The sequence below is a fragment of the Eptesicus fuscus genome, chromosome 5 (genome assembly GCF_027574615.1).
Source record: "Eptesicus fuscus isolate TK198812 chromosome 5, DD_ASM_mEF_20220401, whole genome shotgun sequence".
NCBI classification, from domain to species: domain Eukaryota; kingdom Metazoa; phylum Chordata; class Mammalia; order Chiroptera; family Vespertilionidae; genus Eptesicus; species Eptesicus fuscus.
In genome coordinates this window covers 66,102,432-66,129,713 of record NC_072477.1, presented here as the reverse complement: position 1 = coordinate 66,129,713, position 27,282 = coordinate 66,102,432, and the positions used below count along the sequence as shown (strand labels likewise).

At 45.9% G+C, this 27,282-nt stretch overlaps 1 protein-coding gene across 1 annotated transcript in view; it reads right to left on the bottom strand.

Annotated features, from left to right (window-relative positions):
* Positions 1 to 3,955: 3,955 nt before the first annotated feature.
* Positions 3,956 to 27,282, bottom strand: part of INO80 (INO80 complex ATPase subunit) — a 152,021-nt gene continuing 128,694 nt past the window's right edge. The window contains exons 30-36 of the mRNA XM_008143018.3: positions 17,618 to 17,776; positions 16,742 to 16,844; positions 13,867 to 13,955; positions 10,979 to 11,134; positions 10,532 to 10,691; positions 9,387 to 9,602; positions 3,956 to 6,662 (exon numbers count right to left, since the gene is read on the bottom strand). Coding sequence (XP_008141240.1) covers positions 6,445 to 6,662; positions 9,387 to 9,602; positions 10,532 to 10,691; positions 10,979 to 11,134; positions 13,867 to 13,955; positions 16,742 to 16,844; positions 17,618 to 17,776 — 1,101 coding nt within the window. The 3' untranslated portion in view covers positions 3,956 to 6,444. The remainder of the gene's footprint in view (positions 6,663 to 9,386; positions 9,603 to 10,531; positions 10,692 to 10,978; positions 11,135 to 13,866; positions 13,956 to 16,741; positions 16,845 to 17,617; positions 17,777 to 27,282) is intronic.

Genomic DNA, 27,282 nt, shown 5'->3' with positions numbered 1-27,282 from the left:
GCAAGCGATCCATGTGTCTCAAACCAAAAGACCAAAACTAAAGTGAGATCATAGGAAGAGGCCAGGGGCCTGGTGATAAGGGAGGCATCCGGCTTCCTCAGGGCCCTCGACACCCAGGAAGTGGGCCTCAGGCATGTCTTCCCTCCTTCTCCTTTTCCTTCTCATCTTTCCTTCTACCTCCTCTATCACCCAGCCCTCGGGGCTGCCACCTGGAATCAGCATCTCCACCGCCCAGTCCTGGCACTGTTTGCCCAGACTTTTCCTGGGTGCAGATGGGTAGGTCATTCCCGTAAGGACTGAAACAGCCCAAGCTCCTGCATCCGAGTCCTCAGGAGCCGCCATGTGGGGGCCTCCCCCCGGGGCAGGTGCCTTCCTTAGCACCATTTACCACCATCGAGCAAGTGCCTGGGCTCAAGGTTTCAAGACAGCCAGAGGCCCTGCTTTCTCTAGAAGGGACCCTGCCCTCCCTATGCCCTCCACATTTAAGTGGTTTGAATGTGCATCATGAAGATGGCTCAGCTGGGCAGCTGGCACTGACCACGGCCGCCTCCCAAACTGCACGGCCTCACCACACTCCAGCAGCCTCAGAGAAGCATGGAGAGCAGCCAAGTTTCTCCATGTCCCCGAGAAGGGCTCAGGAATTCACGCAGAAAGACTGACCCTGAGAAGTCTGGTGGTCATGATAAGAAGCAGCAGAAAATAGCGAATCCAGGGATCACAGACCCTCCAGGGAATGCCGGCAATTACAGAGGCTACCCCTTGGTGGAGGCCACACAGGACGGAGGGACAGCAGGTAAGAGACCCTTTCTTGTACCTAATAGGTCTAACAGGTGCTACCCAGGGGAGACAGGTGATGGAGAAAATCATGGACTGACAGGTGTGTTTTTTTGAAATTTTATGTTTATTTGAGTCAAACTCATGATATATGCCAGGGAGCAAGATCTCAAATGCTCTATGAATTAACAGTTAAAAAACAAACAAACCCTGAGAAAACATATATGGGACTGAATTTTCCTGCAGATGCTAAGATTTCATTTTCTGTCATTAGGTGGATTAAGAAGAAAAACAGGGAAAATAAAGTTGTATTTCCCACATAGGGCCGCCCGGCTGGGGTGGGGCAGAGGTCAGTGTACTCTGAATGGCAGGGCGGGAGGGTGCCCTAAAGCCTTGTAACTCCAGGCGTGGCCCACGCACTAGCAGCAAGGCCATCACTTGGGATGTGCTGCAAATTCAGTCTCAGATCTCATCCTCGATCTTCCAAAACTGAATCTGCATTTTAAGAAGATTCCAAAGTGATTCATATGCATATAAAAGTCTGGGAAGCATTGCTTTAAGGAATGATTTAGAGGTTTCTTTTTTTTCTCTTACAGCTAAACTCCACCCAAAATGTTTACCTGCAGTAGGAGAAAGCAGAGCTGCTCTCTTCCATCTGGGAGGCTCATAGCCCTTTAGCTCATCACTCAGGACAACCCTTGGGGCACATTTGAGGATCTCTGAACACCAGAGGCCAGCTAAAACCACTCATCTTGCCCAAGCTCCTCAGTTCGGCATTTTATTTTATGTATTTATGTTTGTTAATCCTCACCCGAGGATATTTTTCCATTGATTTTTAGAGAGTGGAAAGGAGGGGGAGAGACAGAAACATCATTGTGAGAGACACATTAATTGGTTGCCTCCTGCACACATCCCGACCAGGACGGGGGATCAAACCTGCAACTGAGGTGCGTGCCCTTGACCGGAATAGAAACCAGGACCCTTCAGTACCCAGACCGATGCTCTATCCACTGAGCCAAACGAACTAGGGCTTTAGTTTGGTATTTTATAAAAATACTAGTAGCCCTGCCCATGATTCATGCACCAGTAGCTCTCTGCCCGATGCCCCGCCCTCCTGTAGCTCCCTCCCCCTGCCCTCCCCTCATAGCTTGCTGCCCTGCCCCCTCCTGTATCTCTCTGCTGATCCGTGATCCGGTAGTTATGCGGTCAGTCGTTATGCTTCACGGCTTAACGGCCATTTGCATATTACATCTTTATTATACCGGATGTTTTTATTGATTTTAGCGAAAGAGAAACGAACATGGATATGAGAGACACACCATCCCCTGCCTCCTGCCTGTCCCCTACTGGAGATGGGGCCTGGGCATGTTCCCTGACCTGGAATTGAACTGGCAACCTCTTGGTGTATGGGATGATGCTCAACCAACCGAGCCACACCAGCCAGGGCCTCAGGGAGCTAAGGAACTATTTCTAATGGCAGGTGATATGCTGTGAGGGTGTGGACTACATCTGAAAGCCAGAGTGAGGCTTTCTGGAACAGGCTGGCAGACACCAGGGCAAGGCTGCACAGAAAAATGCAGCTCATTGCTCAGAGCGGACTACCAGCCTCCTTGCCCAGCCCAACCCTCAGGACCAGAGGGACTCATGCAAGTCCCAGGGTGGGTCTCCAGAGTCCTGGATGCTTCAACAAAGCTCTAGGCACAGAAATGGATAGTAAGCCTAGTGCAGGCCCTGCATTTCCAGGACTGCTCAGACAGATCCACCATCTTCAAATCCACTTACCTAGGACTCCCAGAGCTGGCTCCCGTGGCAAGGCGGCCCTGAGGCTGAAGGGCCAGCCCTCACTGTGATGTAGCCCACACCTGCACCGTGGGACACAGATTCTTTTAGCTGGTGGGGGTGGGAGCGCGGGAGCCCTCCCAGCTTTTTTGTATGTTAAGGGACTGGCTCCCTGGATTCATAAGGTAACCTAGCTCTCACATGGGAGATGGACAAGTCTTCAGAAAGTGGGGTAGACAGGACATGAATTCGGGACTGGAAATTGTTAATGAGTTTGAAAACTTCACTTTTAAGATTCAAGTTCCATCTCTACCCTCAGGTAAGGGAGGGACAGGTGAGAAGGCACATTAAGGCTGTTGGCTGTTTCTTCAGGGATTGAATTGAAAATGGCTGAAAGGGGAGTATGTTTGGGGTCAGAGGAGATTGGAAGGCTCTGATCCAAAACTTACACGCTTTTCTGGAGAGCACTAGCCTATCATGTCTGGGCAAAGCCGTGCAGGGACCTCAGAGCTGCCAGATCCCCAGAGGCAGCCATGCGGCCTTGGCAAGGCTCTGGCAGGATTGTCAGGGGCCTTGCTGAGTAGTAATTGGAGAGAACCCACCCTAATGGGCTTGTTGACTAGAAGCCACAGTGGTGATGACAATAGGGCAAGGTTAGTCGGGAAACTGACACTGGTTCTGTGTGAGGCCTTGGTCAAGTTTGCCAGGAAGAACAAGGCCCCGTGTATCTGACAATGCTACTTGAGAACAACAAAATGAGGAGGCGGGACCTTGTGACTGGGTGAGCAGCAGCTGCCCAAGAGCCAGCCCACCCCATCCAGGGTGCGCAGGGTGAGCCAAAGCCCAGGAGGCCACTCTGCCAGCAAACTTGGGAACAATGTGAGCCCTGCTCAAAGGTGATGCAATAGCACTCTAGAGTTTTAGCTCAGAGAAACACCAACTGCCAGTCCAGGCTGGGAACTCAACTCTTTTCCCAACTGATCAGAGAGCCGTTTTCAAAGCCTGGATGTTTTTGGAATTCCTAGTAACCCATTTCACTGTTTTCTTTCATGATTCTTACAAACACAGCTAACCTTGAGAATACTGTTCCTGTCGCAGTATGTTTTATAGCAGATAGCAGGTCCTCGAGCAAAGTTGTTTCATTATAAGGTTGAACAGGAAAAAAAAAAATTCCCAGCAGGGCCACTGTCTGTGTAGTTTGCATGTTCTCCCATGTCTGCGTGGGTTTCTCGGGGAACTCTGGTTTCCTCCACATCCCAAAGACATGCGTGTCGGGTAAATTGGTGGGTCTAAGTTGTTCCGGACTGAGCAAGTAGGGGGCTGAGTGTGCCCTGTGATGGAAGGGCATCCTGACCAGGGTTGGGTCTTCCTTGCGCTCTGAGCTGCTGAACAGGCTCCAGCACCAAAGACCCTGAATTGGAATAAGCGGTTTGGGAAATAATCATCTTGTTTTTATTAATCTTTATTAAATTTATGTATAGCTCATATTTACTCCAATGTTTAACATTAGAAATATTTTGGGACTTTATTTAGAAATTTAGTGATGTTTTGTGACCACAAATATGCTACAGAAACTTAATTCTTATTTCTATCACTTGGCATATGGTAAATCGGTTTTCTTATACTCATTTTGCTTAACGTTTCAGTTTTTAAGAACCTATCGAGGATGTTAGAGGACTTACTGTATCTCTGCTGGCTTAATGGATCCACAGTGTGTACTGAGACTTCAAATGGGCTACTTTCTGGGGTTTATACACATGTATTTGTATACATATCACTGGTTTTTGTTTATTTTTTAGTATGTTCTTACTTATTTCAGAGAGAGGAAGGGAGAGGGAGAGATAGAAACATCAATGATGAGAGATAATCATTGATGAGCTGCGTCCTGCTTGCCCCCTACTGAGGATTGACCCCACAACCCGGGCATGTGCCCTGACAGGGAATCAACCGTGACCTCCTGGTTTATAGGTTGACACTCAACCACTGAGCCACACCGGCTGGGCCATATCACAGTTTTAGAAACTGGGACCAGGAAGTTGCTATTAGATGTAGATTTTATATACAGGGTAGGCAAAATTAGAATTACAGTTGTGAGTACACAAAACAGTTTATCCTTGTATTATTGTTTGTTATTGTATTATTTTTCACACAAACTACTATAAGCCTTCTTTTGCCCACGCTGCACTGCACACTGCCAGGATGTTCTGTCGCTGTGGTTAGGAGAAAGAACCCGTCAGTTACCACAATGTGACTGCCTGATGGGGGACTAGCCAAGCTGCCCACACCTACGGGTAAGTCCTGGAGTCTAGGTCCTAGTCGTAACCAGACCACACCCCAAGAGTCTTGGCCTTGGCACGCCAGGCAAATTCATAAATCCCATCAAGGATACCACCGAAGAAACGCCACAGGAACATCCTTGTCCCACTGATCACCTGTCCCCTCCGACCATAGGAATGATGTGGGGCTGTCATTTATCCTGCCATACACCCCCACCAAAACCCAAAATACCCCTAAGGAGAGGCAGCTGCAAAGACCACAGACACCCCAATTTACATAAAATTATCTCACTCCATTTTATTTAAGATTTTTCTCCAGTTAGTAAAAGAAAGATGTGTCTCTCTTTATACATATGTACAAGTTCAGTTATAAAAATAGACAGCACATTCAAAGAGAAAAAAGGCTTGGCATTTTTCTGATTCCCTCTAAATAGCATCTGTACATAGGAGTCTGGATTTGGGCAGGGAAATCTTAATGATTTAAATTAAATGATTCCCCTACCACCCCTACTCCAAAAAAATGTTTTAAAAATTAATCTATCTAAATTCAATTCCGCGATTTTCATGTGTGCAAATTAGAGGCTGGCTCGCCTGGAAGCACCTGCTCCACCAGGAACATCAGGCCGGGGCAGGCAGAAACACCTCCCATGCAGACACTTTCCTTAGCCTCTCTTGGAGGGAAGCAAGCTCAGGCTGTGGGGCGGGGCTGGGAGGGTGGGTGCTGAGCTTGCCCCCTCTCCATCCTCTCCTCCTCACTCCTGCTGTCCCTTCCTTTCTCAGTGCAATACAGACAGTGCATACAGCCAAGCAGGGGGCTGAAGGGCAAGGGTGGGGAGACTGTGCATTCAGGAAGGGCAAGGGGACTCTGTAAGAGGGGCGTGAGGCTGTCCTGCTGATTGAGGTGGTTCCTGGTCTCTTTACTGGCTTCTGGGAGTCCCAAGGTGGGAGCTGCTGCTACTGTTGCTGGTGGGACCTGAAGGTTCCCTGGTGTGAACCATGCAGGACGGGGAGGAAATGCTAGGAAAACAACTGCCTCTAGGCCTGCTTCTGTCACCCTCACAAGCCACTACTGCCTTTTGCACTCACTGCTCTCCAACGGTGACACTGACAAATGGGGTTTAGAGACCTGGGCAGCTACCCAAAGACTGGGCATGCCAAATACACGATTTCCTCCCTTCCTAGTCCTACAGGAAATCCCAGCTCTAAAAGAAGTTTCCACCACAGAAGGCTCTTCACCACACTTGTGAAGCCTTTGCAAGGGACAGGACCAGAGCTGAAGAGCGGAATGGGAACGGAGACAGTGTGCCTGAGCATCTGCAGGGGCTCTGTCAGGCCCTTCCCCGTATGAGGTTTAAGACGTTCATCTGAGATGCTGCGGGGCTGATCCCCGTCCTTGGGCCTTTTTCCTATAGGCAACCCCAGAGCACACTTCTTGAGCCACAGGTGATAAAAGTGCTCACACTAACCACCTGCCGTCCTTCACTTGCTGCAACTGGTCACCTCTGCCCTCTGACCTGGGATGTAAGATGCTGCACTGGGCAAGCCATCCAAAGACCATCTGCAGGCTAGACCTCTAGCATGTGGTTTGGCTGAAGGAAGCTGGAGGCCTAGGTGGTTACCGTCCTCCAGACGGGTTGGTGCCTTTGCCCTGCTTCCGGACCAGGGAGTCTGGGGCTAGGCTGCTGGTCAAGTGGAGGCTCTTGGGAGTCCCAGGAACACTATTTCCTTTGCTCAAAGGGGAACTCAGGGGGGAAGAGGCGCTTGAAGGTCCAAAGTCAGCAAGGCCAGCAGGCCGAACCAGAGATGTCTGCAGAGGACTGCTGGCAGAGATTCCTGTAGAAATGGAGAAGGACAAGAGCGTGAGCACCAGTCCTGTCTGAGCTGCCTCAGGCATGACCTTGGTTATTGGAGTCTGGGTTGGAGGAGAAGTAGGAGGGAACCCCTCCTGCCAATCTCCTCTTAGCACATTTGCTTGCTCTTCCTGTCAACTGTTTTGTTTTTCAGTAAGAGGGATGTACTTTTTAAATAGAAATATGACACCTACCCAGCCCTGCCTACATGACCTCGTCAGCAGGGAGTTAAGATATCACCTTGGTGGCTCAAGGACAGAGCACACATTACACCATGTGGGGAAGCCAAGGGTGAGGGATGAGCTGTAACTTTCTAGGCACTAATGTATTTTTTTTTTAAGAGAGAGGAAGAAAGGGGGAGAGAGAAACGTCAATTTGTTCCACTTATTTATGCATTTATCAGTTGATTTTTTAAATTTTTTATTGATTTTTAGAGAGGAAGGGAGAGAGAAAAAGAAACATTGATCGATTGCTCCCACACACACTCTGACCAGGGATTGAACCCACAACCTGGGTATGTGTCCTGACAGGGAATCAAACCTGCCAGGGCCATTGGTTGATTCTTGTGTGTGCCCTGACTGGGAATCAAACCCACAACCTTGGCACATCAGGAAGATGCTCTAACCCAGCGGTCTGCGGACCACTGGTGGTCCGTGAGGTCCGAAAGGTTGGTGACTGCTGCTCTAACCAACTGAGCTACCTGGCCAAGGCAAGCACTGTTGATTTTTCTGTGACGCTCTAGCCCTTGCTGCCTCCTTCGTCCCTCCTGCCCCCTTTAGGTCAGGCAGGGCTCCAGGAGGAAGTCTGATGAGTGAGACTCTGCCACAGCAGCCTTAACTGCTGGCAAGATTGTTGTTTTCCAAAGACGTGATGAGGGTTAAGAAACACTGGCCTATGCTATTATCTTTACACTAGTGACCCGGTGCACAAAATTCGTGCACTTTATAAGGGGATTAATTAGAAGAAATAATTTAATATTGCTATTTGCCCTTTCTCTATAATAGAAGTGTCAGAGATGAAAGAAAATTAGTAAAATGTATATGAAAACCTTCCTCCTGTCAGAATCTGGGGCTCACCACGGGACCCAGAGTCAAGTCCCTGCCCACCCACATGCACCTCAAAATCGTATGAGACCCAGATCCGGCCGGTCCCCCGCACTGGGCTAGATCCAGACTCGGCCAGTCCTTGTCAAGCCCTGCCGAGCAGGGGGCGTAGCCTCAGGTACCCTGGCCCAGTGCCAGGATGGGGGGCGTGGCCTGAGGTCCCCCGGCCTGGCACTGGGGTGGGGGGAGCAGCCTGAGGTCCCCTGGCCTGGTGCTGGGGCAGGGGGAGCAGCCTAAGGTCCCCTAGCCCAGCACCAGGACAGGAAGCGCACCTTGAAGTGCTGTGTCAAGCCCTGCCGGGTGGGGGGTGTGGCCTGAGGTCCCCTGTCAAGCCCTGCCGGGTAGGGGGGCACAGCCTGAGATGCCCTGTCAAGCCCTGCTGGGTGGGGGACTTGGCCTGAGGTCCCGTCAAGCCCCACGGGGCTGGGGGAGGGCGTAGCCTCAGGTCCCTGCTGATTGCTCGTTAAGGTTCCTTATGGGAACTTGGCCTCAGCTGTGGGTGCAGCCATCTTTGTGATGGAGTGATGGTCAATTAGCATATTCCCTCTTTATTAGATAGGATTTGTCCAATGAACAAATAAATGACAGCTGGCATCCCTACAGGAGGCGGAAGGGGAGGTGAACTAGCACTTACTGAGCACTCTACTCAATAAGCCTTTACTTGCTACAAAAACCCTAGTAGCCAAATACTGAGCCCATGTTTTAAATGGGGAGAGAGGTCTGTAAACAGGATCTCCCCTCCTACCATCTCGGATGTCTTGCATTCCATCGCTACAACTACTCCCCCTTGTCATGGTCACAACAGCCACCTCCTTTCTCAAACTTTCCAGAGCCCATTGTTAAATCCTTGGTAAGCTCTTGCCCCTCCAGTCTTGCCATGTCTTGCCAACCTTGACTCACATTGCTCTTTTCCAAAGGAGCCTGCCTGACCTGCTTGGTAACCCCCAATATGCCCACCTTGGTCACTGCCAACTTCGTCGCCAGTCCAAATCCTTCCTCACCCTTCTCCTTCTTTCTGAATTATGTGTCTGGCTACTTTGTCATCAGTTCTGTGGTTCCTCCTTTTGATCTACAACCACAATTAAGGCCTCTCTCTCTTTTTTGACTCAGTGCACACACTGCCTTGTACTGCTGTTAAACATATTCCACGTACAGCTTTCCCTTCCTACTTCTATTATATAGCCAAGAGCAGGGTCCATGTGTTATATTCTATGCACACAGCAAGTGCTTAATACCTAAGGTGATGGATCACATTGCTGGGTAAACTTAACTATGCTAGCCTGCACTACTGAAATGTAATTACTGGAATATGGGGCTTGGGAAAAACATCTGTTCTCAAAGCAGAAATAATTCTGACTGTTTAAAGTAGCACAGTCCAGAAATTCAGCTCTCTTTTCACAGCTACTTCCACCTCGAAGGTGGCCCTGTACTAGTCACAAGGACAAGGGGAGAGTTAGGACTGCTCAACGCAGAAGCAGAGCCTGATATGGGCTTTGGGAAGGAGATTCCTGGACTGGGGTGTCCTGCCTGCTTTACCTGGCCGAATGCTCAACAGACTGTCCCTGCCCTGAAGGGGGCCTTCCCAGCCCCCCAGGCCTCCGTACCTTTAGACACATTGTACCCGTATGCAGCGAAGGCGGCCGCGGACGCTGCCGCAGCCCCTGCTTTGGCGCCTGCCATTGCTGCAGCACTGCCCGCGGTGGATTTTCTGCTCCGGCCTTTCGCTGTTCCTTTGGCTGTGCTTCCTGAACCTTTGGGGCGGCCTCGGCTTCGGGCTGAGTGACCACGTCCTGCGGTTGGCATTTCCTGGATGGAAATTCCTGTGGAAACAAATGGGCCAAGAGGAAAAATGTCAATCTCTTCCTACGTTAACAGAATCTTCCCTGACAGGGAAGGCTGGCTCTAAGGGTGTTTGTTTCAGGACTTCAAGGGGAGTCTATGTCCTCATTTAATGGCTGGGCCAGCAGGTCACACAGAGTCAGTAAGAATTCTAAACGGCTAACACAGGCCGACTCCTCAAGAGTGGTTCCATTACTCCCGAATCTCTTCTCTAATGAGATCATTACTAAGTGAACCCCAGGGACTGGCTACCTGAGACCCACCTGCACACTCCAATGCGCCTGCCTCGGAGAGTCAACTTTTACTCCCAAGCTTAGCCCTAGACCTTCTCGAGACATAGAAGCCTGGGCCCCACAGAACAAAGCGAGGAAAGGCCCAGCAAAGCTAACTAAACTAGCAGAAATAAGGGTGAAATATGAAAGACTGGGATGACTAGAAAACAAGGAAGTGTGAAATCTTTTTTTTTTTTTTAATATTTTTTATTGATTTTTTACAGAGAAAGGGAGAGGGATAGAGAGTTAGAAACATCGATCAGCTGCCTCCTGCACACCCCCTACTGGGTATGTGCCCGCAACCAAGGTACATGCCCTTGACCAGAATTGAACCCGGGACCCCTCAGTCCGTAGGCCGATGCTCTATCCACTGAGCCACACTGGCCAGGGCGGAAGTGTGAAATCTTTATTAAGTTCTTACTTTGCTTTCCCTAACCCTTCTCTTTTTTTCCTTTCACTTGACAGGGCTAATGAATGATCCTACAAATTCTTTTTTGCTCCATTATACTCTTCTTTAAAGGAAGTAGAAAAAAACCATTATCCTAGAAGGAATCGGGACCTCATCCCACAACTAAACCAACACTTTTCTTGAGGCAGTGGCCCAGGTCCAAGTTGTATGGGATAGCAGCACCACTTACCGTTCACGGTGTCCGAGACAGAGCCTGTGATGGAAGCGGGAGAGTTGGTGGCTCGAGACTGAGGGGCTGAAGAGGCTGGGTCATCCACAATGACCAGCATGTCACTGCTGCTCTCGTCAGGCGGAATGGAGCCGGTGTGCAGCTCACTGCTGATGGAGATCTAGAGGAGGAAGGGTTGAGATCACTATTCCTCCCTGCGCCTTGCTACCTATGTGAGGGCGTGCTTCTCAAGTCTTGCCACTATTTACCTCTCCTGCCTGGCTTCTCCTGAGCGTTAGCTTCTCCTGATTTAACTCCTGAGAAGCCAGCCTGTCCTCATTTGCTCTTTTTCTTATGGATTTTATGTGCAACCCCCTTCTAAAAGGGAGGAATACTTCAGGAGAAGCAACGACTATAAGGTCAGGATAGTCCCCCTGCTGTGATGAAGGCATCTAAAAGGAGACTCACCTCACTGAAAGGGCTGGGCATAGCTGAGTCCACACTGATGAAGGAATCATCCCCATCAGCAGAGAGGTTGGAGTTATCAGCCGAGGGAACAAATGGGATCACCAAGTTCATACCCTCCTTTCTCCTTTTCCCATCCAATTCATCTTCTTTTTTTTTCTGGGAACACACAAAATAAGACATATGGACAAAGCATGAGGATATACACCAAAAGAAAAGTGGAGTCAGGGAAGAAATTTGACTTTAAAAATTAGGTTTCATTTTTTGCAATTAATGTATTTTTAAGGAAAAAAACTCTTAAGGAAGCAGAAAAGGGACGGCTTAATAAGAGTTCACGTAGCCTGGCTGGTGTGCTCAGTGGTTGAGCGTGGACCTATGAACCAGATGGTCACGGTTCAATTCCCAGTCAGGGCACATGCCTAGGTTGTGGGCTCGATCCCCAGTGTGGCCAAGAGGCAGCCGATCAATGATTCTCATCACTGATGATTCTCTCTCTCTCCCTTCATCTCTGAAATCAATAAAAATACAGTCTTTTAAAAAAAGAGTTCATGTACCCCTAACCGGTTTGGCTCAGTGGATAGAGAGTCGGCCTGCGGAATGAAGGATCCCAGGTTTGATTTCGGTCAAGGGCATGTACCTTGGTTGCGGGCACATCCCCAGTAGGGGGTGTGCAGGAGGCAGCTGATCGATGTTTCTCTCTCATCGATGTTTCTAAATCTCTATCCCCCTCCCTTCCTCTCTGTAAAAAAAAAAAATCAAAAAAAATATTTAAAAAAGAAAAGAGTTCATGTATATTCTACCACAATAATACAGAGTTGAAAGGTAGGTTAGTCACACTGAAAGCTGCACCAAGCCTAATCCTCACAGGGCACAGCCAACTCTGGCGTGTGTGTGCAAGCTGCAGCACTCACCGGGGGTTGCACTGATGTGGTCTCACAAGACAGAGGGCTAATGCCTTTAGCATATTTTCTGCACATCTGTTTTTACTCTGCCTTCATTTATTTTATTTTTAAAATATATTTTATTGATTTTTTTACAGAGAGGAAGGGAGAGGGATAGAGAGTTAGAAACATCGATGAGAGAGAAACATCAATCAGCTGCCTCCTGCACACCCCCTACTGGGGATGTGCCCGCAACCAAGGTACATGCCCTTGATCGGAATCGACCTGGACCCTTCAGTCTGCAGGCCGACGCTCTATCCACTGAGCCAAACCAGTTAGGGCTCTCTGCCTTCATTTTAAATATGCATAAAGAGAATGAAGGTTCTTACCATACACAAGGAATAATGTTTTCTTGGTTGTTATTTTTTGGTCATTATTTCCTCACTTTACATGTAAAAAGCTTAAGGGGTGAGTGACTGAGCTCCACTTAGCAGCTCTAGATTAGGGACCTGGAATCAATTACACAATGTGCTTGGAAAATTCTGGGACTCACAGCCACCTAACTACTTTTGTTTCTGCACCTATATTAGGGTTAATACGGTATATCTTTGGCTGGTTTGGGTCAGTGGATAGAGGATCTGCCTGCAGACTTAAGTGTCGAGGGTTTGATTCTGAGGGTTCGATTCTGATCAAGAGCACGTATCTCAGTTGCAGGCTCGATCCCCAGCCCTGGGTGAGACACATGCGGGAGGCAAGCAATCCATGTATCTCTCTCACATCAATGTTTCTCTCTCTCTGTCTCTCCCTCTCCCTTCCACTCTCTCTAATGATCAATAGAAAAATATCCAAGGGTGAGGATTAACAACAACAAAAAGGTATATCTTTGTGTAGGTCATATTGTCACTGGGTCTTTATCTGAAACTTCTATGCTCAGAGTAGGGATGGCACCTGATGCAAACCCAGTAAGCCCTACAATGTCCTGCATGAGAAAACAATCTTCCCTCCTTTGATATTGTTTCTGAATGTTAACAATATTTTAATTCTAAATAGCACTAAGTAATGGATTAGAGATTTGAGGATGGAGTCATACAAGAGAATCTGAGGAACTGGGTAGAGATGGCAGCCCAGGCTAAGCAGGAACATGATCCTTCATTTCTGGGACTTCTCAGGTTTGTAACCATAGTGGGTACAAACTGTAATGGGGGCATCCTTCAGGCTAAAAACAGTGTTGCTTAGCAGAAGGTACGATCTAGGGTGTGGGCTTTACAACTGAAAGAGCTAGTGTATCTACTGGAAGATGATATAATATACATAGGCTCTTAAGCTGCTGACCATCAAGGCTGTATGGCCCTGAGGGACACGAGGTCCAATACAAGTGTGGGTAAAGGGAAGAAGCTGACCTCCACTTAAAACAAACTATTTTAACATGTTTAACATTGATTTTAACCAATCAATATGCTTCAGATAAACCAAAAAGTCCAAGGAAATGGGGCATATGCAATTGTCAGACTTGAGGGCCCAAAGCTACCAAGTTGCCTGAAGCTCAGGTGGCTAACTTGTTCAAGAGTGGAGGCCAAACCAGGGCTGGGGAAGATGAGAAGGGCAGTACAACCCAAACCCACCAAAAAAAATAACTTACTAGAAGGTAGTAAAACCAACAGTCCTTGGACATATAATAATAAATGAGTCAAAACTAATGGGCTAACTCCTAAAATAAGGGAGACAAACAGCTCAAATCCTTGGCATAAATTGTAGAGAAAGAGATGTACAGACTAAGCTGGCCAGAGATTTATTTTTCCAGTGGTAGAGGACACTGAATGGTACACAAGCAGAATCATGGTAGAAGGATTGGATCTAATAACCTCTTACTATCAGTAAGAATAGAACACACAGCTGGAGCTGTATAACCAACCAGTAACCAAGATGGCAAGCCACGTACTCCGAAGCCTATTCTATAGGTACTGCCTTGCCCCCAACCAGTCCTTGTCAGCCACCCCAAACTTGAGGTACCTTCTCTGCATACTTTTCCCGCTTGCGCTTGCGCTCTTTGACTCGGTTGGTTTCTTCCTGCTGCCGTTTCTCTTCTTGCCGCAATCGTACTATCAAGAAAATCAAAATCAGATGAAGTATCTGGGGCAATCATAATTCTCATTTTGAAATTAAAGTGACCGTATCCCGTCCTGGCTGGTATGGCTCAGTTAGTTGGGCATCATCTGTGCACTGAGGGGTTGCTGGTTCAATTCCCAGTCAGGGCACATGCCCGGGTTGCAGGCTCGATCCCTGGGAGGGGGGCATGCAGGAGGCAGCTGATGTTGCGCTTTCAGATTGATGTTTCTCTCTCTCCCTTCCTCTCTCTCTAAAAATCAATTTTAAAAATCTTAAAAAAAAAAAAAAAGAAATAAAGTGACCATATCCTTTGATATTTATATTCCAAAGTATGACTTCTATCTGTCCAAGTCAGATAACCGGTGGTTTTCTAACTTGGAGAAGGAATAGAGTTTTTGGATTCTTTTATTTATTTAATTTTTATTGCTTTCAGAGAGGAAGGGAGAGGGAAAGAGAGATAGATGGAAACAACAATGATGAGAGAGAATCATTGATTGGCTGCCTCCTGCATGCCCCCCAACTGGGGATCGAGCCCGCAACCCAGGCATGTGCCCTTGACCAGAATCCAATCCGGGACCCTTCAGTCCGCAGCTCAATGCTCTATCCACTGAGCAAAACCGGCTAGGGCAGTTCTTGGATTCTTAACAGTTTTTGGTTCAAACCATGATTCAGTTTAATTATGATGGGCCTTTCCTTGCCTTTGCTCTTTTCTTTCAGTTATTCAATATCTCTGCATTGCACAGATCAAGTGTGGTTTTGAGCCCCAAAAGGTTCTTAGAAGGTGGTGGCAAATGTGAGCACATAAGAAAGGAGCTTCGAGAAGAAACCCGGGTTCCCCAAGATATGTGATCAGTGCTGGGGCCCCGCCAGCAGGTGAGGGGATCCCAAGGCAGGTGCTGGGCGTGGAGGCCATGGGGGCATAGGCTACCAAGGAGACAGAACTGAACCTCACATCACCCTGCTTGGCCCTGGAGGATGGCTGGTTAGCCAGAGACGGGTAAGATTCCTCAGGGAAGGAACAACCTAAGACAGGCACAGTCACAGAGGGGCCAACAGGAGAGAACCTGGGGGTCAACGAAGGTGGGCACAGACCCTCACCCTCCAACTTTGCAGGGGCCTGAACACTCACCCCTTCTGAAGGAAGTCTCCTGCCCCCAGGGCTGCTTAACGTCCCATGCCCAGCTCAAATCGGGACCCGGGTAACAGACAGAGACTTGGCCGACAGCAGCTGCCCTCTCACTCCAACAAGAATTGTTTGAGTTGTCTTGTACCCATGGTGTGGGGAAGTGGGTTTATGATATCTAAATGCAGCCTACCACCAGGAATGCTCAGGACCTACTCAAGAAGGCAAATAACCCTTTCCACTAATATTTACAGGGTAAAATAAGATCGTTGTTAGAGTAATAAATTTGACAGTAAAATAGTAGTCAAGTTTTCAGGCAAATTTAAATTGGCTAGTTGAAACAAGCGAATATTCTAGAAAAATTAATTGTACTGGACAAAAAGATGTTCCTAAAGTGTTAACTAAAATTTTTATTGGTAGTTCATCTCATGATAAAATTGCGTACCATGTAATGAACCTAAAACAGTAATATTATAGTGCAAAAAATTAAAATTTAAAAGCCATCAAGACTACATTATAAAATTTTCAAAAGCCTCCTAATATTTAAATCAAAAAAGGGGGGGGATAGTAGAAGAATATCATGTAAGGAAAAATATCCTGTAAGTAAATTACATCTAGAAAATTAATACTTTAGAAAAAAAGAAAGAAAGAAAGGAGCTTCGTCATGTGATGCTACGTAAGTCCTCAGAAGCTCACAAGGTGAGTCTGAAACCCACTATTCTCAAAAGCCAGTAGTAATACATGGGAGAATGGTTTGTATGTTACAGCAGTAACATACAAAGGAAGCTACTTATAGCTTCTCCATCTTCTCCCCATAAAAAAATTTCTCTGGGCAGAACAGAGTAAATTTATTACTGCTGAGGAGTTGAGAAATATAGCCTTACTGGTGCAAATTTATTTGAAGTCATATTAACTTAAAAATATATGGGAATTTTACCTTCTACTCCATAATACATCTTTATTTTGGTTTTAATATCTATAATAATAAAAGTGTAGTATGCTAATTAGACCAGACGTCCTTCTGGACAACTTTCTGGACGAAGCCGGGGCTGCGAGGGAGCCTGGGTTCTAGGTGCCTGCCGGCGGCCAGAGGAAAGCCCGGGTCTTGGGTGCCAGAGGGAAGCTGCTGCTGGCAGCCGGGGGAAGGCAGGCCTACTCTTGCACGAATTTTGTGCATCAGGCCTCTAATCCTATATAATAAAGAGGTGATACGCAAATTGATCGTCACACCCTTGCACAAGATGGCCGCCCCCATGTGGTCACAAGATGGCCACCACAAGATGGCCACCAGGGGAGGGCAGTTGTGGGTGACCAGGTCTGCAGGGGAGGGCAGTTAGGGGCCAGCAGTCCTGGATTGTGAGAGGGATGTCTGACTGCCAGTTTAGGCCCGATCCCACAGGAACAGGCCTAAACCGGCAGTCAGACATCCCCCGAGGGGTCCCAGATTGGAGAGGGTGCAGGCTGGGCTGAGGGACAACCCCCCACCCCCGACCCCCATGCAAGAATTTTGTGCACCGGGCCTCTAGTATTAACATAAAAATATTTCCCCCCAAATACAGTCTTTGGCTTTGCCTACCCTTGGCACAGATGTGTGGGGCCAGAGAAACATCTTTTGTAGGGAGGAGAGAACACTGATAAGAGGTTTAGAGTACATACGTTTCTTTTCCAATTCTTCATCATCTAGAAGAAGACTAACCACCTCTTTTGGTTTCAAGGTATCTGGTTTGAAGTTCCCACCAGAAATCACCATCCGCTGAATCTACACAAAAGCAGATCAAAATGTCACACCCAGCACCTATTGCATGATGGCAAACCTCCGAAGAAAGAAACATGTCTCTCTTTCTATCGGGGAGGCCCCTGGAGCCCCTATTTTCTTTTTCATTCCACTGACTGGCTCATCTAGATTATTTATTCCTTTCTAAAGAGAAAGGACAATTTCTTTGGAAATTAATAAATCTGGCCTACTATTCAGAACCTGATCAAATGGAGAGTACCAGGGTGAGAGCTTGTGAAAGTAAGACAAACATGAGGGCCATGATTGGTATCCTCTCCACATGAACAACAGCTAGATCTAGGCCAGTGGTTGGCAAACTCATTAGTCAACAGCCAAATATCAACAGTACAACGATTGAAATTTCTTTTGAGAGCCAAATTTTTAAACTTAAACTTCTTCTAACGCCACTTCTTCAAAATAGACTCGCCCAGGCCATGGTATTTTGTGGAAGAGCCACACTCAAGGGGCCAAAGAGCCGCATGTGGCTCGGGAGCTGCAGTTTGCCGACCACGGATCTAGGCGATAAACTCCATTCTGGTAGAAAAGGAGTGAGAAATAGCCAGGGCAGTAAGAGATTACTATTGTAATAGGACCTGATTTTTTCTTTCTTCTTTATTTTTTCCTTTCTGATTTTATTTTCCATCCAGGAAAAATTTAGCCCCTTCAGACCAACAAAAGGCAAGAGTCACAAGTCTAGTCAATGGGGTGGAACTTTGTATTTTCTTCACCGAGTAGTACTTCCTCTGCTTCATGCTTACCTCACTCTTCTCCTTCGCTCTCTGTAGAATGCGTTCTTCAATGGTGCCTTTACAGATGAGCCGGTACACGGTAACCTGCTTTGTCTGCCCCAAGCGGTGGGCTCTGTCCATGGCCTGCTGGTCCACAGTGGGGTTCCAGTCGCTATCATAGAAAATCACCTGCACAGGCAGACAAGAATACAGCAAAGATTAAGGGACTCAACGTAGGAGAAGAAAATCTGAGAGCAACCCTGCCACTCATCTCTTTGTATATGACATTAAGATGAGCAGGTTTTATCCATTTATAAAACCAAGCTAGTCCTGGGCAAGAGAGCTACTCTGGACTTCTGGACTTTTTTCAGGATTTTCATTTAAAAAGAGGGAGTGGAGATGATATTAATAGTGAATACATACTTAATGCTTACTATTTGTTAGTCATTGTTCTACTTGCTTTGGGTATAGTCACTCACTTAAATCCCATAATCACTATGACTGAGGTACTATTAAGACCTCATTTTAGAGATAAGGCAACTGAGGCACAGAGGAATTAGAGAATTTATCCAAGATTACACAGCCTAAGTAAGCAGTGGGCCTGGTATGTGGAGAATGTGAAAAAGCCTTCTCCCTAACACCAGGCCTATCCTGGTAAGAGATAGACATGGCTTTCCTGGCATTCTCAGGCTCCCATCAATAGGGTCATTTCCTATCCCTTGAATTCCAAGGTAGAAAAGTTTAAAGATTCCCTGGAAGCTACTTATAGTTTGCTAAACAATAAATACAAACAGCAACAAAATATACTGCTCCCTCACCATCCCACAAGTGATCCTAAAACCAACAGATGCCCTGGCTCGTTTGGCTCAGTGGATAGAGCGTCAGCCTGTGGACGCTCAATTCTGGTCAGGGGCACATGCCTGGGTTGTAGACTCGATCCCCAGTAGGGGGCGTGCAGGAGGCAGCCAATCAATGATTCTCTCTCATCATTGATGTTTCTATCTCGCTCTCCCTTTCCCTCTCCCTCTCTGAAATCAATAAAAATATATTAAAACACACACACACACACAAACCAACAGACTCCTGGGTTCTCAGCCAACACAGTGCACATCCTGAAAGAAAGCCACTTCTCATGCATCCTTCTCTATATTTAATCAAGTCACCAAATCCAATCAGTGCTTTTTCAGAAACGAACCTACCCTTTCTACAATTTCACTGTCCCTATCCTGGACGAGGCACTCACCACCTATGTCTGGTTCACTAATGCGATAAGACCAGCTCACTAATGCTTCCTAGATTTCTACTCCCTCTCTGCCAGCTATAACACATCAAGTTCAAACACCCCCCAATCATCAGGCCCTGCTACTTCTAACCTTTCCTAAAATATAAACACGCCCCTCACTTTCGTCAGACAGGTCTCTTCAGTCTTCCTGACTTATATTACACATTTGTTTGTACCACTTTTGCTCAAGCTGTTTTTCTGACCTAGAATCCTTCATCTCTTCTCTACTGGTCCTTTAAGATTCTGTTCAAGCTTCACGTGTTCAGGAAGGCCTCCCTGATTTCTCCTGCCTCTGACAATGTCTTCTTTTCCTATTCCTCATGAATTTCTATTAGAAATAATAATGGCTAAAATCTGTTGAGCAGTTACAATGTGTCTGGCACTAGTGTGCATACATATCTCATTAAATTTTCACAAAAACCTTATGTATTTCCTTCACCTTATAAGTTAGAAAGAGAGTGACCTAACAGTGCTAAAAGTCTCCCCCTGCCTCCCTGCAACCTGCATTATCAACAATCCCTTGCATTGCCTACCCTGGTCCAAGTTTCCACTGAATCACTATCTTCTATGGGTGCTCATGTGTACTATTTAAATGTCTTCCCATCTAGACCTGAGGACAGACAAGATTCATCAGTGCAAACTAGAATCCCAGATACTAGTTGATTGATACTAGAATTTCTAAGGAATCTGACAAAACCAGACAGTCTAAAAATGTAAACTGAATACTGATTTGTCTCTCTTGAAACTATTTCTCTATGATGCCTTTTCCATTGCTTAACATTATTCCTAAGTAATTTATTAGTTTTCTCATTTAAAAACAAAGGTTTCATTTTCTGGTGACATCACAAGAGGGGGACTCCTTTGGGGTGAATACCGGGGATCCCACTTGCTGTCTGGACCAGGAAGCCTGGACTCTTATTTGCAGCACTGCCAGGAATTTTCTTGTCTTGAGTCCCAGTCACAGCCTCAGCAATCCTTGCCATCTCACCTAAGTCCTAAGTTGAATCAAACATTTTTGTATGACACGAAAAGCATTTGCTGCCTCTTGTCTGAGCTTCTTTGTAAGGCACTGGAAGCATTTACTGTGTATGGTATGGGAGGCATTTACTGCCTCTGGTCTGGACAAGCCTGATCAGCTCTGGGAAGCAAGAGACCTCTATCGGTCCTTGCCTAGTCTCCAAGCTCGTAGCCTGGTCCGCTCTGGGATGGGAGACATTGCTTTGCTTCAGTGTTTTTGTTTTTTTAAACGCAGGGCATTCTGAGGTTTCTGTGGCTGGGTAGGTAAGAAGCATGGTGTAAAGCTCTTGTCTGTGGGTTGTGCACGCCTGTAAATACTGTACATAAGAGTGTCTCTGTTGTTTGGGTTAATTTGTTTAAAGATAGGGCACATCCCACTTGGCTGAGGGCCTCAGCTGCTGTGGCAGGCCGAACCCATCGCAAGGATTGCAGGAACTTCCCAGCAGCTGCCTCGAGTTCTTAATCTCAGACACCCTCCCTGCTCTCCCTCTCAAGGCATCAGCCACCTGAAACGTGTAGCTAGTAAGAGCTCTTGTCTGTCTGTAATGTAACTTTGGTTCTGATGTTCTTTGCTTGCTTTCTTATCTTTTGGGGACTTAGTTCACTCCTCGCTGTTTTATGAACACAGGGAATCCTCTGTCCCTGCTGTTTGGGCTTTCCACCACTCAGATCCTTCAGACCCTCAGACCAAAGAGCAAGACAGTCATTTGCCTTGCTGGGTAAATGTGAGGTAAGATTCTCAGGCTAATGTCCCAGTCCCATCTTCTGATTGTAACCATTTATTTAATTTAGAGGTTGTTTTTGTTTCTGTTTTGAAATAGGATAAGATCTCTTCTTATATGCAAGATTTCCATGTTGTTGCATCACAAGGATTCTACTCAGGAAGAAAAATATGGAAATAAACCTTCTAACCCCCAAGTCTTTCTCCTAGAAGGGCTGGAGCTGCAGAAGAGCCCTCAAGCAGGCTGTAAAAGCGGCAGCCCCCTTGGTAAAGGAAAAAAAAAAAGGTACTTTCACATCAAAGCTGGAGTTGTTGCAGTCTTGGAAACAACTGCAGGGTCTGATATCTCTTTCTGCCCCCACCCCTCCCCTTTTCTCCAGCCCCCTAAATGTTGTCAAGGTCATGTTATCTGTTACAAAATTTGCCAAGAAAATACCTTGGGTAATAATTGGTTTTAAAATCTCATAAAGTTGTTAAGACATAATAAATAGATATAACTAAAATGAAGGGTTTCTAAAAAAATGTTTTTATTTATCTCAGAGAGAGGAATGGAGAGGGAGAGATAGAAACATCAATGATGAAAGAGACTCATCGATTGGCTGCCCCCTGCATGCAGCCTATTGGGAATTGAATCATGATCTCCTGGTTCATAGGTTGATGGTCAACCACTGAGCCACACCAGCCAGGCTAAAATTAAGGGTTTTATAAAGCTTTTTAGTATTAATTATATATACCTAAAGATAGTTTTCCAAAGTCTTTGGGTAACTTAAAACTTTGGAGTTTTGCTATGTTAAATAGTAAAAATTATTAAATATCTAAGTATTTTGAAATGACAGGACACTGAAATCCTATATAATAGAGGTAATATGCAAATGGTTGTTATGCTGTGATGCATAATGAACGATCAGCAGGAGGGCGGGGTGGAGAGCTACAGGAGGGCAGGGCAGCGAGCTGGGTATGGCAGAGCTACAAGCGGAGGTGTGTGGGGCGGCCAGCTGAGGCAAGCGGCAGCAAGCTACTTGCACATGGATTTGTGCACAGGGCTACTAGTATTAATATAAGTTTGCCCATGTTTGGCTTTGAATCTGTTAATGAGTATGTCTTGTAGTTTATTTAAATAGATTTCTTAAAAATGTGAATGCATTACTAATCTGAGAAATGTTAATTACTTGTCACCAAAAAGGTCAAGGTTTCTAATAATTAAAATTCTAATTACACTGGAAAGAAATTATATGGTTTTGGTAATATGGAATTGAAAATAGATGGTTCTGAAGTTGGTTATTTCTGAATGAGTTAAGAAGAAGGAAAAAAAACAACTGAAAGGGACTAGGAAAATTGCAGAGGGTCTGTGCAAGTTTAAAACAAATTATATGGAGGAAGAAGAAAAAAGAAATATATAGGTAAACTGAATAATACACTTAATTAGATAAATGAATCTACAGTAAACTAATACAGAATTTGGTCTTTTTCCAGTCTGTTAAAAGGGAAATAGCTTTTTCTGTATTTGCCTAGGAAGCAAAACTTCTGCAAAGTATTGAAATGGTTTTATATTGTTATATTAATCATGTACTTGATTACTTTAAAAAAAAAGCCATCTTCTTAATCATTGGAACTGAAGTTTTATTAGCCTATGTTTGTGTTTAATACCCTTTTGTTGTTACTTTGAATGAATACATAATTTAATACTGTTTCGTCATAATAATTACTATACAATCTTTTGGTCAAATATGTTTGACAACCTTCAAACTTTCTTTAAAAGTTTGAATTTTAAGAAACTTTTTCTTGACCTAGAATTGGCTTTAAGTCATTCCAATAGGCCCTGGAATGCCTTAAGGACTTGTTTTCTCTCCTATAAAGGCAAATTTTATGCCTATGGTACATGGGAAGCTTTGTCAAATAAAGAAATAATTATTTATGTATGCATATTAAAGTGGATGCTCTGGAAATTATGTAAAAATCTCCAGGAGTCTATAAATTCAGATATACTTTCATTTATAACTGTTATTCTGGAATATTGTGTTTTGCAGAAAGGATAGGGTTCCATGTCAATTTCATTATAATCAAATCCATAACCGTGCCATTTTAAATTTCTTCTTGTTAGAGACAGTCTCTTTTGTTATAATGCATTTGCAAAAATGTTACATCTTCTGAGAGATCCATGGAAAGGACTCTGACTTATTTCTAATAATTAAACTTGAAATCCTATATAATAGAGGTAATATGCAAATGGTTGTTATGCTGTGACAACCATTAAGTATTGTTACGTATCTCTTAGAATAGTTTCAGATCATCCCCTTCAAACTGGATGAAAATTATTAGAACTCTATAAAGTACCTAGATTTGCCCTAGCTGGTTTGGCTCAGTGGATAGAGCGTCAGCCTGCGGACTGAAGGGTCCTGGGTTTGATTCCGGTCAAGGGCACATGCCTGTGTTGCAGGCTTGATCCCCATAAGGGGTGTGCAGGAGGCAGTCGATGAATGGTTCTCTCTCATCATTGATGTTTCTATCTCTCTCTCCCTCTCCCTTCCTCTCTGAAATGAATAAAAATACATTTAAAGTATCTGGATTTATAGAAGTACTGGCAAGAAAAATCAAGAAAAACAAAAATTGATTATGGGACTGAATGAACTGAAAATAACTATCGTTTTTGTTGTTGAAAGTATTGCTGATTTTTAATCTTTTGTTTTTCAGACATAAGGAAACTTGTTTTTCTTAAAGCAATCTGATAAATTACACTTTCATAAGCAATATTAAGGCATTTTCCTCCCTACCCGCCCCCTCCAGAATTTGGAAACTCTTAATGAGTGACTATTATTGTTCTCATGGCAGCATATTTATTGGCATAAATCCAGTAAGAATCAAATTTCTTCATAACAGGACATAAAGTCAGTTTCCAAGTGTGGTTTTATTAACCCAGACTCTGACTGGAATGTCATGTCTGAAAGTGACATGCCAGGACTCTGGATGTCACCAGAAAGCTTTGAGGAATGAAGATTGAATTTGAACCGATAAGCCTTGAAGAAACAGCCTGGTACCTTGCTTGGTCACATGGTTCATGACAGTCTTTCCAGGTAAGGAATGAAGGTTGCTTTCCTGAGAGATGGCAAGGTGTCCTCAAGACACTTTGGGGACATCAAGGACTTTCGAATATGACCCAAAACATACAGGTATTCCAGGAAACCTTGGCTTTGGCTTCTCTGCCCTGAAGGGCCTACAGTTCACTAGAGCTCAATCTAAAGATTTCCTATCAATTAATGAAATCCAGCAAAGCAAATCTGAGAAAGCCCGTGTGATCAATTTGATCAATTGCTATTCTTGTGTTTATGCAAACCGGACAAAAAACAACAAAATTAGACTTGAAGTAATCTCTTTGAAAATAAGGGTAATCTTAGGGAGAAAAATTAATGCTTTAATTAAAACTACAATGTCTAATTGTGGGTACTGGATTCCAGTATAGTTAAATGTCTTCAAAGTTTTTGTTTTGTTAATTCTCACCAGAGAATATTTTCCCATTGATTTTTTTTTTTTAAATAGTGTTTTAAAAACATGTTTTATTTATTTATTTTTTTTGTGCTTTTATTTTATTTTTTATTTTTTTATTTTTTTTAAATTTCTTTATTGATTAAGGTGTCACATATTTGTCCTCATCCCCCCATTCCCATCCCACCCCTCTCCCCACGCATGACCCAATCCCCTGTTGAACTTAACCGTTGGATAGGCTTATATGCATGCATACAGGTCCTTTGGTTGAACTCTCCCCCTCCCCCCACCCTCCCCCTACCCTCCCCTATCCTCCCTCTGAGGCCCGATAGTCCGATCGATGCCTCCTTGCTTCTGGTTCTGTTCTTGTTCCTCAGTCTATGTTGTTCCTCATTTCCTCTAGATGAACGAGATCAAATGTCACTAGATATATACTAATAAGAACTGAATGTGAGACGAGCAATAATATTTATGCTGACAGGCAAATGAATCAATCTGTAGCGAGCTTCCCCCTGGACCAACAGTTCTTTTGAGACCCAATTTCGATGTCCAGTAGTTCCTTATGTGTACATGTCAGCACTGACCCCTCAGCTCTGGATGGTGGACAAATGGTAATGGAGGTCTGACTCCCTCTGGTTTGGTCTCGGCCGATCCCAGGGGCACGGCGTCACCTGGACTAAGGGGCACGTGGCCTCACCCATACCCAAGGGGCGCGTGGTCTCACCCGGGCCTGGGACCCAGCCTCACCCGGATGGATCCAGGGGCGCACGGCCTCACCCGGACCCAGGATCTGGCTTCACCCGTACCCAAGGACGCTTGGCCTCTCCCAGACCCAGGGGCACGTGGCCTCACCCGGATCCAGGGACACATGGTCTCTCCCGGACCCAGGGACGCTTGGCCTCTCCCAGACCCAGGGCCACTTGGGCTCACCCGGGCCTAGGTGCACGAGGCCTCATCCGGATCCAGGGACGCATGGTCTCACCCGGACCCAGGGACGCTTGGCCTCTCCCCGACCCAGGGCCACTTGGGCTCACCCGGGCCTAGGTGCACGAGGCCTCACCCAGATCCTGGGACACATGGTCTCACCCGGACCCAGGGATGCTTGGCCTCTCCCCGACCCAGGGCCACTTGGGCTCACCCGGGCCTAGGTGCACGAGGCCTCATCCGGATCCAGGGACACATGGTCTCACCCGGACCCAGGGACGCTTGGCCTCTCCCAGACCCAGGGCCTCTTGGGCTCACCCGGGCCTAGGTGCACGAGGCCTCATCCGGATCCAGGGACGCATGGTCTCACCCGGACCCAGGGACGCTTGGCCTCTCCCAGACCCAGGGCCACTTGGGCTCACCCGGGCCTAGGTGCACGAGGCCTCACCCGGATCCTGGGACGCATGGTCTCACCCGGACCCAGGGATGCTTGGCCTCTCCCAGACCCAGGGCCACTTGGGCTCACCCGGGCCTAGGTGCACGAGGCCTCACCCGGATCCAGGGACACATGGTCTTCCCATTGATTTTTAGAGAGAGTGGAAGGGAGGGGGAGAGACAGAGAGAGAGAAACATCAATGTGAGAGAGACACATGGATTGGTTGCCTGCATTCGAGGTATGTGCCCTGGACCAGAATTGAACCCAGGATACTTCAGTCTGCAGACCGACGCTCTATCCACTGACCAAACTGGCTACGACCAAATTTTGTTTTTAAGGCTGTGTCTGTGTATGCCACATTGGTTCCAGACCTCACCAGAAATGTAACTACAATCTATCAGATTGTCACTGTGTGGTATCATTCCACTGGAAGCCTTGAATCTAAAAATCTTCTCAACTGGTTTATGATTTACTGCATGCACTAACCTCTGTGTTTTGTTTGCTTCTGTTTTCATAGAATATATGCCTATATTTACATGACTGCTTGCTCACACAGTACAGGGCTCACTGTAGAAGCCATCAGCATCATTGTGTCCTAAAAGTAAGACTAAAACAGTTTAGACTTATGATTCAGTCAATGAAGCATGGATTGTCTATTGACTTCACTTAAAACTGTTTTCCCCTTTTTGGCTCCCTCCTCCTTTTGTCAGACAGGGAGGACTTCAGAACTCTGCCATCGCATAAACCAAAAGCAGTTACAGGAGAGACCCAACGTCCCTTTTCCCTGAAAGGATTCAGAGCCAAAAATCCATAAGGGGAAATTATAATAGGCCAGGAATAATACAATTCAGTAGCAAGACATTTTCCATATAGAACTAATCCCATAGATATAAGGTGATAATATTAACAGGGGGAAATGATTGGAAGGGCACACAATAAGAACAGGACCACACCCTAGCCTGTTTGGCTCAGGAGTGAGAGTGTCCTTGCCCGTGGACTGAAGGGTCGTGGGTTCGATTTCGTTCAAGGGCATGTACCTCCGCTGCAGGCGCAATCCCTGGGTCGGGGCGCACGCAGGAGGCAACCAATTGATATGTCTTTCTCACATTGATGTTTCTTTCTCTCTCTCTCTCTATCTCTCCCCTTCCCTTCCACTCTCTCTAAAAAATCAATGGAAAAAATATCCTCTGGTGAAGATTAACAAAACAAAACACAAAAGAATAGGACCATAGTTGTTTAATGATTATTCACCTTACTAACTATAGATAAGAGGCTTTCTTACAGACCTTGGGAAACTGGAGGATGTGCTGCAAGAAAAAAGACGGAGTGGTAAAAAGGTAAGAGACACCCTGGGGCCTAAATGGGTCCATTCCTCAGAAAAGAAAATACATTTTGAGAACAAAGAACAAGATGTGCTGTGCTTTGATTTGGTTGCTGTACCTAGATCCTGACCTCCTCCGGAGTTTGCCTCAGGAATGCTAACCATTCTCAGGGTCCCAGGAACTGGTGGAGCTGGTTTTAACACCACTGAAAATTAATTACCTTGTTATTGGACTTCAAGGTCCTGGAAGGAGACACAAGGGACCATAGACCCTGTAGCCACCCCCGTCCCCTTCCCCCTTCCATGTAGCCTCTTTTCCTTATCCCTATATAATCAACCAGCTAGTAGGAAGTGTTAGAGCAGATTTTTCGTGGATGACCTGCTACTTTCCCATATTGCTGGCATTATTAGTATAATAATCATATATGATTCAACCCTGTCTCTGCTTAATTGGCTCAAGTAGTGACAGACGGCCCAGACCCATTTGTTGTCCGGTTTCACCTCCAGTAAGAAC